Source organism: Peromyscus maniculatus, chromosome 3 (assembly GCF_049852395.1).
Source record: "Peromyscus maniculatus bairdii isolate BWxNUB_F1_BW_parent chromosome 3, HU_Pman_BW_mat_3.1, whole genome shotgun sequence".
Classification (NCBI taxonomy): Eukaryota; Metazoa; Chordata; class Mammalia; order Rodentia; family Cricetidae; genus Peromyscus; species Peromyscus maniculatus.
In genome coordinates this window covers 110,285,003-110,298,484 of record NC_134854.1, presented here as the reverse complement: position 1 = coordinate 110,298,484, position 13,482 = coordinate 110,285,003, and the positions used below count along the sequence as shown (strand labels likewise).

The 13,482-nt window shown below is 52.9% G+C and overlaps 1 protein-coding gene across 1 annotated transcript; it reads left to right on the top strand.

Annotated features, from left to right (window-relative positions):
* The first annotated feature begins 601 nt into the window (after positions 1-601).
* On the top strand, positions 602-12,127 carry H1-10 (H1.10 linker histone). Its single transcript, XM_042274539.2, has one exon. The coding sequence runs from the start codon at positions 11,203-11,205 to the stop codon at positions 11,779-11,781; it is 579 nt and encodes a 192-aa protein (XP_042130473.2). The 5' UTR covers positions 602-11,202; the 3' UTR covers positions 11,782-12,127.
* Positions 12,128-13,482: the final 1,355 nt, after the last annotated feature.

The following is a 13,482-nucleotide window of genomic DNA, read 5'->3' as shown; positions in this document are numbered from 1 at the left end:
GAAATCTTCTTCGGACTCAGTCATGGCCTCTTTCTCTTTTTTCATTCATCTGGTACTGAGATCACGGGAGTGGCATAAATGGGCTCCCTTCCAGGAAACTCGGCCTCTCGGAACCAAGCTGCTGATCTGACTCTCCTGAGGTAGGAATGGATCACTTGTTTCTACTGGCTGCTGCCACCCACAAAATGTGATCCCAAATTCTAGAGGCCAGTTCTTCAGCTGCTGCTCCCCTCGACCTGTTCTAACCGTTTGTCTCTCCCTCTCTGCTCTGGAAGCCCAGCTCACACGCCAAACAACAACAAAGGCCCTGGCAATGTAGGCAGGTGCCCTCCAAACTCAGACCCCCCGGAGACTGACCCGGGGTTCAAGGCACACAAAGAAAACCAGAAGGGATGAAAAAGGAACCTGAGACCTGGCCTCGGCGGCGGCGGGGTGGAGGTGGGGTGGGGTGAGTTTGTGGGGGGTGACGTGGTCCAAGACATCAAGCACAGCACGGGTGGCCCCATTTCCATCCTCCAATCTCTGTATGGCCCTGCACAGCTTCCGGAGGGAGGCAGGTGGGGGTAGAGCATTGGCCCTGGTACAGCCGGCTTCTCAGGCCCAGCACCCTAGAATGAGAACTCTACGCCTAGGCTGCAAAGGTCTCCACCGTGAGGCCCCGCTGCTGGCCCACAGGCTCGCAGTCCTTTCCCCAGAGGCCTCTTTAGAACATGTTTTCTCAGAACATCAAAGCCTTCTAGGTTCCAGCATATCTGGGACTGCCCACAACTGGGGTCTGCCCTCATCTGGAGCCACACTGCAGCCCCTCTGCTGACCTCCAGATATGGGGGGCCCCCAGGTTCCTCTTCAACCCATTAGACACTTCCCTCTGGCCTGGGCACTTCAGGCTCTCTGGACCAAACTGGAGGGTGGAGACAAAGGGGTCCCAGCCCAATAACAATGCCCCCTCTGGCTTCACAATGCTCATTTGCATCTTAAAGGCACCTTCCCCACCACCCCAGCGGCCGAGACTGTTCCTTTGTGTTCCCATCCAGGCCTAAAGCCACTTGACATTCCTAAAGGGGGAGCACCCTTCCCTCACCCCATCTTGCTGGCCACTCAAGGTCACAGCCTCCAGTTCTGACCCAGGAAACACCACAGACCCTCCTTCCATTTGCCAGGCTCTGTCAGGTACCTGTTAGAGGAGGCTTGTTAGAATCCAAACCAGACTGCTGCTCAGACATCATACTTGCAGCAGCACCCCCCATACTGATGGGCACCCCACTGAGGAGGGCACTGTCTGTGAATCTCTAGCTAACAGACTTCCAAGTGTCCAGATTTCTCGCTTGGAAAAGTAGTGTGACTACTGTGGTCACACATCCCGTCCCCTTCCCCTTCCCTGCTGATGGCTTCAGGCTGTGAAACCCCATGCTTCAGAAGCTGTAAGAGTGACCCAGACTCTGTCTGCAGAATTGAACTCTCCTCGGACAGACAGCCATGGTGCTGTTTGTCCCTGGCATTAACAACTCTTCTAATGAACTCCTTACCCCCACAATCCAGCTCAGTGTTCTCTTTGAACCCCACTACTCAAGACCCTTCCGTTTGTAGGGAACAGGTGTCCCCACCACTCACAAAGTTATGGGATCTTAATCCTGCTCCTCCTTGCCTGAGTCTGTGTGTGTCGCTTCAGCCAGGCTGCACTTTGGTTCCTGTCAATCATTTTCTGAGGCTACTTCTCTGCATGAAATGAGACTGGTACTCAAGCTGTTAGGATCAGGGCCTGGGCCTTAGCAGCCCAGGAACTTCCGCCACCCACCCTCAACAGGTCTGATTACCAGACAAGCAGTAGAGAACATAGATTTAGTGGCCACAGGGAAGAGACAGGGATCCAGCAACACCCCCAACACTATCCTGGCTAGCTAGCATTTCTCCAGCACAGAAGTCGGACAAGTTGTCAGAATCTTGTGAATTCTCTTTCCAGAAAACAAGCTCCCCCTCTGCCCTCAGCCTTTTCCTTTCCCCATCAGGAGATTCCTGGGAACATTCCTATGTATTGTAAAGTGGTTCTCAACATGGGGGTCCCAACCCCTGTAGGATTGAACGATTCTTTTTCAGGGGTCGCCTAAGCCCATCAGAAAACACAGGTGTTTACATTACAAAATTACAGTTATGAAGTAACAACGAAAAAAATTATGGTTGGGGTCCCCACAACACGAGGAGCTGTATTAAAGGGTGGCGGCGTGAGGGAGGGTGAGTGAGCAGAGCTGCTGTAGAGCATCTTGGCCCCTGCCATGATGATGGTACTATGAGGTTTCAGAGGAGGAGCAAATCGGATGTGGGACCTGCAGCAGCCGCTCCCAGATGCTGTGAAGGAAGGGCGAGGCCTCCCCAAGAGCCTGTGTATCTGCAGACCTCTGACAGACTCAGGTGCCCTGTTCCAAGAGAACGGCAGGCACTCTAATTATTCCCTGCAGGAAGTTGACAGACCTCAGACCGGCAGACTCCAGAACAGGAGTGCTCTACGTGTACCGCGCTCAACCCGATTAGACATGTCATCCCTTCCAACTCCTTACAGCTTGGGAGTCAACATTCTCTGTCTGGAGTGCAAGCTGCCTGCCCGCTGCTGGGCCCACTCTTTTGTGCTCCCCTTTTCCTGAAACCACTAAGAAGGGGCTCCCACTCTGCCTCAGGGCCCCCGCCATGCTCTTTCCATGATATTAATAGCCAAATAAATTCCCTACCCCCTTAGTGACTCCCGTGAGCCCGGTCCCCAAAAGCGCTCAGTTACAAGAATGCCAAAGAGAAGGCTCACTCACTTGGGATGCCACGTGACTGGGGGTGAGGAGTACTGAGACACAGCTCTGCTCTGAAGAGCTTCCATCAGGCCAAATAGCAAGTCCTGGGATTGCTATGGAGCCTGCCAATCTGAGTTTGATCCCTAGGACACACACGGTGGAAAGAACTGGCTCTCACCCGCTGTCCTGTGCGCACATATGTCCTGTCCACACATATGTGGTGGTATGTGAGCTCTCCCTCCAAACCCCACTCAATATAATTCAAAAAAAAATTAAATAGCAAATCCCTGTCTAGAAAAAAGATAGACACAAAAGCCACAAAAAAGCACAAGCCAGAGCCAAGCCCCTGAGTAAAGAGGGAAGCAGCACCGGATGATGGGAAGTGCTATGAAGGAAATAATACTGGGAGGCAGCATGGTCGCCCAAAGACTGGGGTGCAGACGCCTTGAGGCAGGAGCCCTCGGGGAAGGAAAAGGCTAGGGGCTGAAGCTGGAGCCAGGGTGGAGCCTGGCCCCGGCTGCTGCAGAGCGTGCCCTACCGGATGAACGCCAGCCACTGGAGTAGTCGATCAGCAGAGGCTGGCACCATGCACGCCCCTCGCAGACGCGGGGTGAGGTGAGGGTGGAGGTGTGGACAGAGGTAGGGCAGGTTAGTTTGTCAGCAGCATCAAGGAATACACCCCCAAACAGAGCCACCAGCAACCTAAAGGCTCCCTTTGCCTTAGACCTCGACTTAGGTGAAGCAAGGTCCTCGCCTGCCTCCGAAAACATTTCAGAATGAGTCAGAGCAGAACAGTGGCAGTGAGTTCCAATATTCGGGCAGAGAGAAAGTGAGGCAGCAGAGAGAGGTGGGGGGAAGTATGGGGCGTGAAAAAAGGGGGGACCCCTCACCCAGGAATCTGGCTGAAGCCTCTCACCAGCAGAGAAGCAAGAATTCCAACACAGGTACCTGATTACGGCTGTTCTCTTTCCGGGGAATAGCCTGCAGCTTTCTAGGTCTCTCACTGGAACCCCACTTCCAGGGAAACACACACACGGCACCCCTTCTGCAGGCCTCCTGGCTCCTGGTTTTAGCTAATCAGGTAATTCCACCCGAGGCACCCTTGGAGCCACTCTATAATCTCACTAAAAAGATGGCCCAGTGGGTAAAGTGCTTCTTGGTGTGAAAAATATGAGGATCTGAGTTCAAATCCCCAGCATCCCCATAAAAGCCCAGTAAGACAGCGTGCCTCTCAAACCCCAATAATGGGGGAGGCAACAGGCAGACCCCGGAGTATCACTGGCTGGCCATTCTTTAGGTTCAATGAGCAAGGCTGTCACCTCAAAAACAAGGTGTCGGGGCTGGAGAGATGGCTCAGTGGGAAGAGCACTGGGTCAACTCCATTAAGTTCTTGCAGAGAACCCAAGCAGTTCCCAGCACCCACACGATGGCTTCCAACCATCTGTGACTCCAGTTCCCGGAGATCCAATGCCTTCTTCTGACCTCTGCACACATACGGTGCACAGACATATATGCAGGCAAAACACTCACATACACAGTCAAATCTCTTCAAAAAATAAGATGGAGAGTGACAGAAGAAGACACCCACAGCTCCCTCTCCAGGCACATGGGTGAGTGTCCTCACATGCTTTATGCATGGGGAAAGGGAAGTGAAGGGTTTCTTAGCAATCTTTTGAGATGTAACTTGAGAGACACCAAATGGTACACACAGCTAATCATTCCTAAGAGAACTCATCTTGACTCCCTTATAGAAGCCCACATCCATGGTCTCGGGCCTGCCTTCATTCTCTTGAGCACCCTTCTAACAAAATCTCCAACTCTACACGGGGCTAGTCCTGAGATCCTTTTCTACATTAAAACCACAAATTAGCTGGGCCTGAGTCGAGGTCCCTAGAAAAGGAAGGGGCTCGAGTGTGAGGTGTGGCCTGGGTCCATGTCTCTTCACCACTAACCCAAGGGTGAAACAATTCCCAGACATGAGTGTGTGAGGGAAAGCAGGGATGGGGAAGAGGAGGGGCGGGCGTGGGAGGGGTCAGTGGGGAAGAGGCTGCTGCTCAAGCAGAAGTAGCTGAGTGCCGATCCCTGGCCCCCAGCTGGGTCTGTCTCTGCAGCTGGTACTCCAGTTCTACCTCAGCAGAGAGACAGCTGCCTGGGCGCGCTGGCCGGCCAGGCTAGCTGCACGGAGGGGCTCCAGCTTCAGCGAGAGCCCCTGTCTGGGAAAATAAGGTACAGAATGACTGAGAAAGTCACCCAAGCCATGCATGCAACATGCACACATACGCACGCACACACACAAAGTCACACTCGGGTGTCTTTATAATGACTTTCTAAGTTACATTCCTCAGAGTATATAATTTACAATAAGGTTTAAAGATTTAAGCAAAGCTTAAAATGCAAGTAGAGTTTAAAAGTGGGTTAAAATACATGGTCTGGCTCACTTTTTTAAATCTTAAATAACTTTCTTTCTGTGCCAGGCGGTGGTGGCACACACCTTTAATCCCAGCACTTGGGAGGCAGAGGCAGATCGATCTCTGTGAGTTCAAGGCCAGCCTGGTCTACAGAGTGAGTTCTAGGACAGCCAGGGCTACACAGAGAAACCCTGTCTCAAAAACCAAACAAACAAAAATCCTTTGTAAATAAAGTAAGGTGTTTTTATGAGACGCATTCTTGAAGGGGAGGGATGAGAGAAGTGCTACTATGATAAAAACTCAGTGTCACAAGCATTCTGTCCCTGACTAATGACAGTTCATTTGATGTTCAGATATCTTAGGAAAACCGTATTTCTGTGGACAATTTTGGGTTTAGCAGTTGTATTGAAGTTTCTTGACTCTTAGCAAGAAAGACAAACGAGATCCAAGAGACCCTTGTTACCTTTCCTTTCCCTGTCTGTCTAGCCTACCTCACATTGACGGGATGGGGGTGAAAGACAAATCGGTCCTCCTGCCTGAAGCTCCAAGTGAGCCTGTGGGCAGCATCCCAGTGCACAGGACAGGAGGCAGCAGGCTTCTGCTTGGGGGAGGTAGAAGTGGGTGTCATCAGCCCATGGATGGCAACTGAAGCCACCAGTGAGCTGCTCTGGAGACAGGGGAGTGAGTCCAGGAGAGCCTCCCCATACAGTGTCTCAACGAGCTCCATCGGGCCTCTGCTAAACCCTGGCCAACGTCCTGAGGCTCCTTACCACCCCTTCCTTTGATGGGGTGTGTTGTGGATATTTGTACACTGGATGAAGGTGTATTGACGTGATTGGTGTAATAAAACGCTGAACATCCAATAGCTAGATAGGAGGTACAGGTGGGACTTCCAGACAGAGTAAGAAAGACAAGGAATCAAGGTGCCTGGGAGAGACTCCAGGAGACATGGAGGAAGCAGGAGTGGGTGGTAGGTGACAGAACATAGATGAATAGAAATGGTTTAAGTTGTAAGAGCTAGTTAAAAACAAGCCTAAGGCTGGGAGGGGGTGCACACCTTTAGTCCCAGCACTTGGGAGGCAGAGCCAGGAGGATCTCTTTGAGTTCGAGGCCAGCCTGGTCTACAGAGATCTGCCTGACCTGAGTTCAATATCCAGGACAGGCACCAAAACTACGCAGTGAAACCCTGTCTCAAAAAAACAAAAAACAAAAAAACAAACAAACAAAAAATCAAAACAAGCCTAAGCTAAAGCCAAGTTTTCATAAGTCTCCATGTTGTTGCTTGTGAGCTGGTGGCCTGTGGGAGCCCACAGAGGCTTCCTAGTGAGAACTTACCTTACTCAGGGTCAGAGAATCTGAGCTTGCTTTACCCAGCAGGGCTGCATAACAAGATGATTTGGTCACAGGTGTGTTTACCAGGTGTTTGGAAGGGTCTACACTTGGCTGTACCGAGTGCTTTGATCTTGCAAGGGGGAGGTCTTTTTGCCTCTTCCTTGGCATGTTATAAAAAGCCTTCTGAATAAACCTTTGAGGCTGGTGGGTGGGTATTGATCCAGGCCCTCCAGAAGCTATCCTGTGTTTCTGTCTGTCTTCTCATTGGCTAGATCTCTCTTTCTACCTAACATTTCTTATCCCTCTCTCCTCCTTCTAAGAACCCTAGAAAAGGTGAGAAAGGTAGGAGCTGGACTCCCACAATCACCCACAAATGGCACCAGAATATGGGGCTTAGGTACAAAGGATAAGAGAGGAGGCACCTTGAAGCAGGGAGGCATGCCCGGTAATGAATTAAGTTGAGGCAGGGGTATTCTATTCTTTGGGAATAAAATTGTAAATATAAAGCAAAGTAAAGATAGGCTGCACCAAGTATCTATCTCTGTCTATGTTTCTCTCTCTCTATTTAGTAAGTTAGGTTTAAAGTTGTAAAAAAATTTGGTGAAGTTTGGAGAATATAAGTTTTAGGTCCAGGGATATGGTGAAGGTTTAATATAAAGTAATTTACAGTAGAGTAGGGATCCCCCCCCCCCCTGCCCCGCAGCATGGACAGGACCTGGGACACAGAAAGCAGTGTCCAGGTAGGACTGAGCAGTCTGAGAACGAAAAAGTCCCTGCAGAGACTGCCAGCTTCAGAAAGCTGCAGTGGCAGAGTGTGAGTGGCTGTCCCAGCCAGGCGTTGGCAGCTGGGACCCTCAGGGCGTCATCGAAGAGGCAGCAGAAGCGAAGAGCCAGAACAAGCAGGTTTCTGCATGCTTTCTGCCATGAAAGAGCCTTGGCGGAGAATGCAGTCAGCCAGCCGGAGAGATATGGTTAGAGGCAAAGCTCAACATTGAGGAGCCCAGCAGAGACACCATGGGAAAGGCATACTAGCAGCAGCTGGGACTTCTAACCTCAGCCCTGGACCACAGCCAAGAGAGGGATGCTTGGGAGAGCTGAGCAGGCATCTGAAGGGTGAGCGCTTAGGGTGCCATGGCGGCTGCACCAGAGACAAAACCTCCAGAGAGAGGAATGCCCACAGGGTGCACAGCAGGAGGGCCAGACAGCAGGTGACTCTGAGTGTGTGTATGTTCAGGGGACACCAAGGTAGGCCTGACTACTGCAAGCAGCAGTGAGCTGGGGAAGCCCTGGGGAGGCCAGGCAGCATCCCACCAGGGCAGGACCACAGCGGAGGTGGTGCTGCAGACCCTGGGAAGACTGCTAGCTGAGAGAATGCCTGGGTGAGACATGCTGGAACTCAGGCCAGCCTGGGCTCCCAGCAGCAGAGTGAAGCAGAGCCAAATGGCTGGCGGCATTTGGCCGGGCAAGCAGGGCAGTGCACAGAGGCTTCCGGGACCCGGGTGCTGAGCACCAAGCCGCTGGCAGAGCAGGTAACGGGACCCAATGAAGCCGCAGCTTGTAGTGGCTGGGTTTCCTCCCTTGAGCTCCTGAGGCGAGAGGTGGTTGAGAGCCCTCTGGCCTGGGGACTGGGGCTGTAAAAAAGCTGTGCAGTTTGCTTGCTGACTGTGAGAAGGTCTCTTCCAAAGAGGTCTGCACCAGCCAGCTATTGTTGAGCTAACAGCCTTTGCCCTGGAGCAAAACTGCCTTAGAGGAAGGCTACAGACTGCAAAGCCCAGCTGTAGCTGAGAATGAAAGTTTCAGAGACTGCTTGAACTGAATTGCTGCAGGCAAAGAAAATGTAAAAAAATATTGGTTGTAGGACTTCTCATATTTGGAGCTGTTTGCTTCAGAGTCATTACGACTTGGATTGCTATACAGAGACTTCCGGGCAGCTGACAAGCCCGGCCCTGATTTCGAGCACTCAGAGGAACTTTAAGACTGGTACCAGAAATGTCTTTTTGAGCTTTTTAGACTTAAGAAATGGGATGAACAGGAGCAGTTTAGTTGCAATGGAACAATTTTGACTTCACTTACGATACAGTCTGACTTACGATTTTTTTGTGTATGCATATACTTTATTGACTGTGGTGACTCACGAACTGTTTGGAATGGAACTGTTTATGGAACTGTTATATAGGAATGGATGGAACTAGTTTTGTGTAGAAATGAAGAATGTTTTTTTTGTTTTTTGTTTTTTGTTTTTTTACCAAGGTTCAATTATAAAGAAAAGGGGGAGTTAATATTCCTCAGTCTATTTAATTAAAAAAAATATTTTGTTGAGTGGATTAATGTTAACTTGTGTTAATGTACCCTATGTTTTGTTAGCAAAAAGTGTATAGTTCTATAAAGAAATTGATTTTGGATGCTTGCTAAAGTTTAGGAAATGCAACAAGTTCTATTAAGAGATTTGGATGTTTGCTAAAGTTTGTAAAGTGAACATAGTTCTAGTGAGTTTGCTTTTGTATGTAAGTTTGTGAGAATTATAATTGTGTATAGTAATCTTCATGCTAGGGTTATGTTAACCTGGTAATGGTAATGGTAATGGTAATGCTAAGTGAGTCTTTAGGTTTGATGTGGTTGCAAACGAAGTTTACTGATTTATTTGATGCAGTTGCATCAGGAGTTTATTGATTTAAAAAAAAGGGCTTGGTGTAGCTAAGACTGCTATAGATATCTTAGACCCATTCAAAAAAGGCCATTCTATCTTGATCATCCTCTAGTCCTTTACAGGGAGGTATAGCAGCCATAAGGGGTAGGTGTAGTGCTGTGATCATTACAGCTATTTGCAAGCTCTTAGTGGAAAGGTGATTCAGAGGTGAATAGAGTTAAGCTCTGTACCCTCATTTTATATTATTATTAAGAAGGGGGATCTGTGGTGGCCCACAGAGGCTTCCTAGTGAGAACTTACTCAGGGTCAGAGAATCTGAGCTTGCTTTACCCAGCAGGGCTGCATAATGAGATGATTTGGTCACAGGCATGTTTACCAGGTGTTTAAAAGGGTCTACACTTGGCTGTACTGAGTGCTTTGATCTTGCAAGGGGGAGGTCTTTTGCCTCTCCCCTTGGCATATTATAACAAGCCCTTTTCAATAAAGGACGAGGCTGATGGGTATTGATCCAGGCCCTCCTGAAGCTATCCTGTGTTTCTGTCTTTCTTCTCGTCTTCCATATCGCTCTATCTAAGAACCCTAGGAAAGGTGGGAGCTGGACTCCCATAGCGGCCCAAAGAAAAATTCAAATACAGGGGTGGGGTAGGGAGGAAGGTGGATCCAGTAGTTTGAAAGGCATCTCTGAAGCTGAGAGCTGAGAATCTTGGGTCTCCCTTTCATTTCTGAGGCCAGTGGAGTGTGTTAGGGCCTTTCTGATCAACAGAAGTGCTCCCTTCACTCAAGAGGCCAGGGAACTTCTTGACACCTATCAGCCAAAAGCTGGCATGGACTCTAGTGGTATCTACTGTGTCCTTCACAAGCAGGCCACTGCCTGAACCACCCCTGCTCCACTGTCATCCTAACCTCTTAGGCTTCAGGTCTTTCCTGCACTACCTCCTTTAAGCCCTCCATTACCAAATGTTGCAGAGTTCCCCAAAAGCCACACCCTCTCAGGGACATGCCTCAGGAGCTCATAACCTTACACTTGTCCATCCTGGAGCCCCCACTTGGTTTTTAGGGCACCAGAGACAGCTACTTAAGCATCACAAAATGGGGTACTTGGACCAGGGAGCAGTGAGCAGTGTCTGGGGAGAAGCCCTCGTGGTTGTGCCCTCCTTGACACATCCTTGGGCTGGTGCCCAAAGCCCAAGATCTCCAGCACGCAACCTCAGGGCACCTCCCTTCTTCTATTCCTTTAGGATCTAGAGGAGACCCCCGCCCCAGAACCTTCTCGTTTCCTCGCATTGCTCCTATTGGCCGCGTGAGGGCGTACCCTGTGTTAGTTCAGACAAATTAAAGCCCTTCCTGCAGGTAGGCCTGTGGTCCCCTGGGCCCAGACCTAACTCGGGTGCCTGAGGAGCACCCTTGGCTACCGCCTGCAAAGCTCTGGGCCTTGGGGTCTCGCCCGGGGCCCGTGATAATCGTTTCCAAACCGGGCGCCCCCCTTCCTCCACGCCCGTGCAGCCTGGGGTACACACCTCTGTGCCCCTCCGCCGAGCTCCTCCTAGGTGCAGGCTGCCTCTGCGCCGCACAGCGGGCTCGGACCCTGGCCAGGGCACACTGCTGAGGGTGCACCCGCGCCCGGAAGCCGCGGGCGGAGGAGGCAGCGGCCGCGGAAGGCACTCCAAGAAGCACAAGTTGGCGCTGGCCTGGGCCCAGGCTGTTGTTGTTCTCAACGTGGTCCGCCACGGGGAAATAAAAGTGGAGCGGGGCGCGCTCTCCGCCAGAGCGCAGCGCGCACGCCCAGAGCTCCGGAGCCGGCGCAGCCACGCCGCGCTCCCTGCAGGCTCTCCGCATCCCACCCCCGAGCCCCGCCGCGGCCGGCCCGGCCCCCGCCCGCGCCCCAGCCCTGCCGCCCGGTCCTAGGCCCGGCCGCGGCCGCTCCCGCCTGGAGCCGCCGCGCGCCCCCAGCCCCCCGGCGTCGCCGAGGCCCCTCGCCTTCCTCTTCCCGGCGCGGCCCCCAGGCTACCGCGCGCCGCCTGCCACTAACCCGCTGGCCACCATGTCCGTGGAGCTTGAGGAGGCCCTGCCGCCGACGAGCGCCGACGGGACGGCCCGCAAGACGGCCAAGGCGAGCGGCCCTGCGGCGCCCGCGCAGCCCAAGAGAAGGAAGAACCGCAAGAAGAACCAGCCGGGCAAGTACAGCCAGCTGGTGGTGGAGACCATCCGCAGGCTGGGTGAGCGCGGCGGCTCGTCTCTGGCGCGCATCTACGCCGAGGCCAGGAAGGTGGCGTGGTTCGACCAGCAGAACGGGCGCACCTACCTCAAATACTCGATCCGGGCGCTGGTGCAGAACGACACGCTGCTGCAGGTGAAGGGCACCGGCGCCAACGGCTCCTTCAAGCTGAACCGCAAGAAGCTGGAGGGCGGTGCGGAGCGGCGCGGAGCCTCCGCGGCCAGCAGCCCCGCGCCCAAGGCGCGCACGGCGGCGGCGGCGGCGGCGGCGGACAGGACGCCGGCCAGGCCGCAGCCCGAGCGGCGCGCGCACAAGGCCAAGAAGGCGGCGGCGGCTGCCGGCGCGAAGAAGGTGAAGAAGGCGGCCAAACCCAACGTGCCCAAGGTGCCCAAGGGCCGCAAGTGACGCCCGACGGTCTGGCGACGTTGACAAGTTTTCCGTCTCTACCCCCGCAGTGTACCGGTTCGGTACGGTTCGGCCTGGCCCAGGTCCCCACTCCCCGTCCTTTTCCTGCCCCTCCCCCAGCGATGCTACGTTCTGTTTGCTTTAGGTTTTTGAAACGGCCCTGGCGACGCCTCCATTGGCTCTCACCCTTGGCAACGGCCGTCGTCATGGTTACCGGCCCGGCGGCGCCAATGGCCTGGCGGCGCCTGCCTGCCTTGCCCGCCGCTGGTCACCCCGCGCTCCGGTTGCGCGGCGCCTTGCTCCGCCCGCCGCCCTCCTGGGGCGCAATAAACGGTTCCAACCTTGACCCTTGTCGTTGTCTCGTGGGCGCTGAGGGCTGCGGGGGTGGAGTGGGGGCTCCTGCGGGGGGGAGTTGAGGTTCCTAAGCTCAGCTAGGCAACTAGCCGACCGCGCTGGCCGCAGTGGGACAGGTGTGCCCTGAGACAGCTGGCCAGTGGAGAGCATACCTATAAGAAATGTTAGGAGTGGGATCCCAGCCTCAGGTCTCCGCACTGACCAGCATATACAGACTAGCTGTCCGCATGCTGGGGATTAAACCTCAGGATCCAGTCTAACAATGGACTGTTTTGCCAAATGGAAGACCTGCAAAGTTCTAGAATACTATGTACACATAAGGTGTGGGAGTGAGCTGGAGCCAGGGTTGGTGAGAGATAACAATGCTCCTTCCCTGTATCACTTTTTTTAAAGTGGGGAAGGGCCTTGGGACAATGGCTGAGGGTGGGAAGGGACCAGCGTTTCTTGGCTGATGTGATCATGAGACTCAGCCACCTGAAGAAAGTGGTCACTTCACTGCCTCTTGAATTCTGGTACCTGGCTGAAGGTTTCCTGCAAAAGGCATGGCCAGGTATCATATTGAATTGGGCTCTACCATCCCCAAGCTGGCTCACCCCCAAATGGCTCAGCCCCTGTCCACAGGGTCATGACAGGCTAGACCCTGGAAACAACCTTACCCAGTTCCATGGGTATTTTTGAGGTTTCCTGAAGGCTAAGGGTTGGCTTGTCTGCCTGAGTGTTCCCAGTACTCCACAGCCAGCACCGTGGCTCTTATCCAAGTGCCTGGTAAAATCCCTAACCTATCTCCTGCCTGCCCTGCTATAATCCTCTTTTTGGGTACTCTGGGGCCTCTTGGTGCCTTTCAAATTGTCATTATTACCTCATTCTTTCCATAACTCCCAACTCTGCACACCTGCCTTCCAGGGACTTACCCCTCACATGCCCATCCCTTGTAACTTAGCATCCCATTCCTTGGAGATGCTGGTTCTTGGCTTCTGCCTTCCGCCCCATGCCTAAGTGTAGGCCCTCCTAGACACTGAAGTACACAGAGCAGTCCTCAATAGGTGTCTGAGGTTTTCTATTGCTGTGATGAAACACCATGACCTTAGCAATATGGGGAAGAAAGGGTTTATTTGGCTTACACATCCTAAGTCTCAATCTATTGAGAGATGCCAAGGCAGGAACTCAGACGGGGCAGGAAACGGAAACCGATGCAGAGGTAGGTCATGGAGGAATGCTGCTTGCTGGCTTACTCCTCTTGGCTTGCTCAGTTTGCTTTCTTGTAGAACCCAGTACCACTAGGGATGATACAACCCATTAGGAGCTGGGCCCTCCCCCATCAATCACTAATAAAGAAAATGCCATACA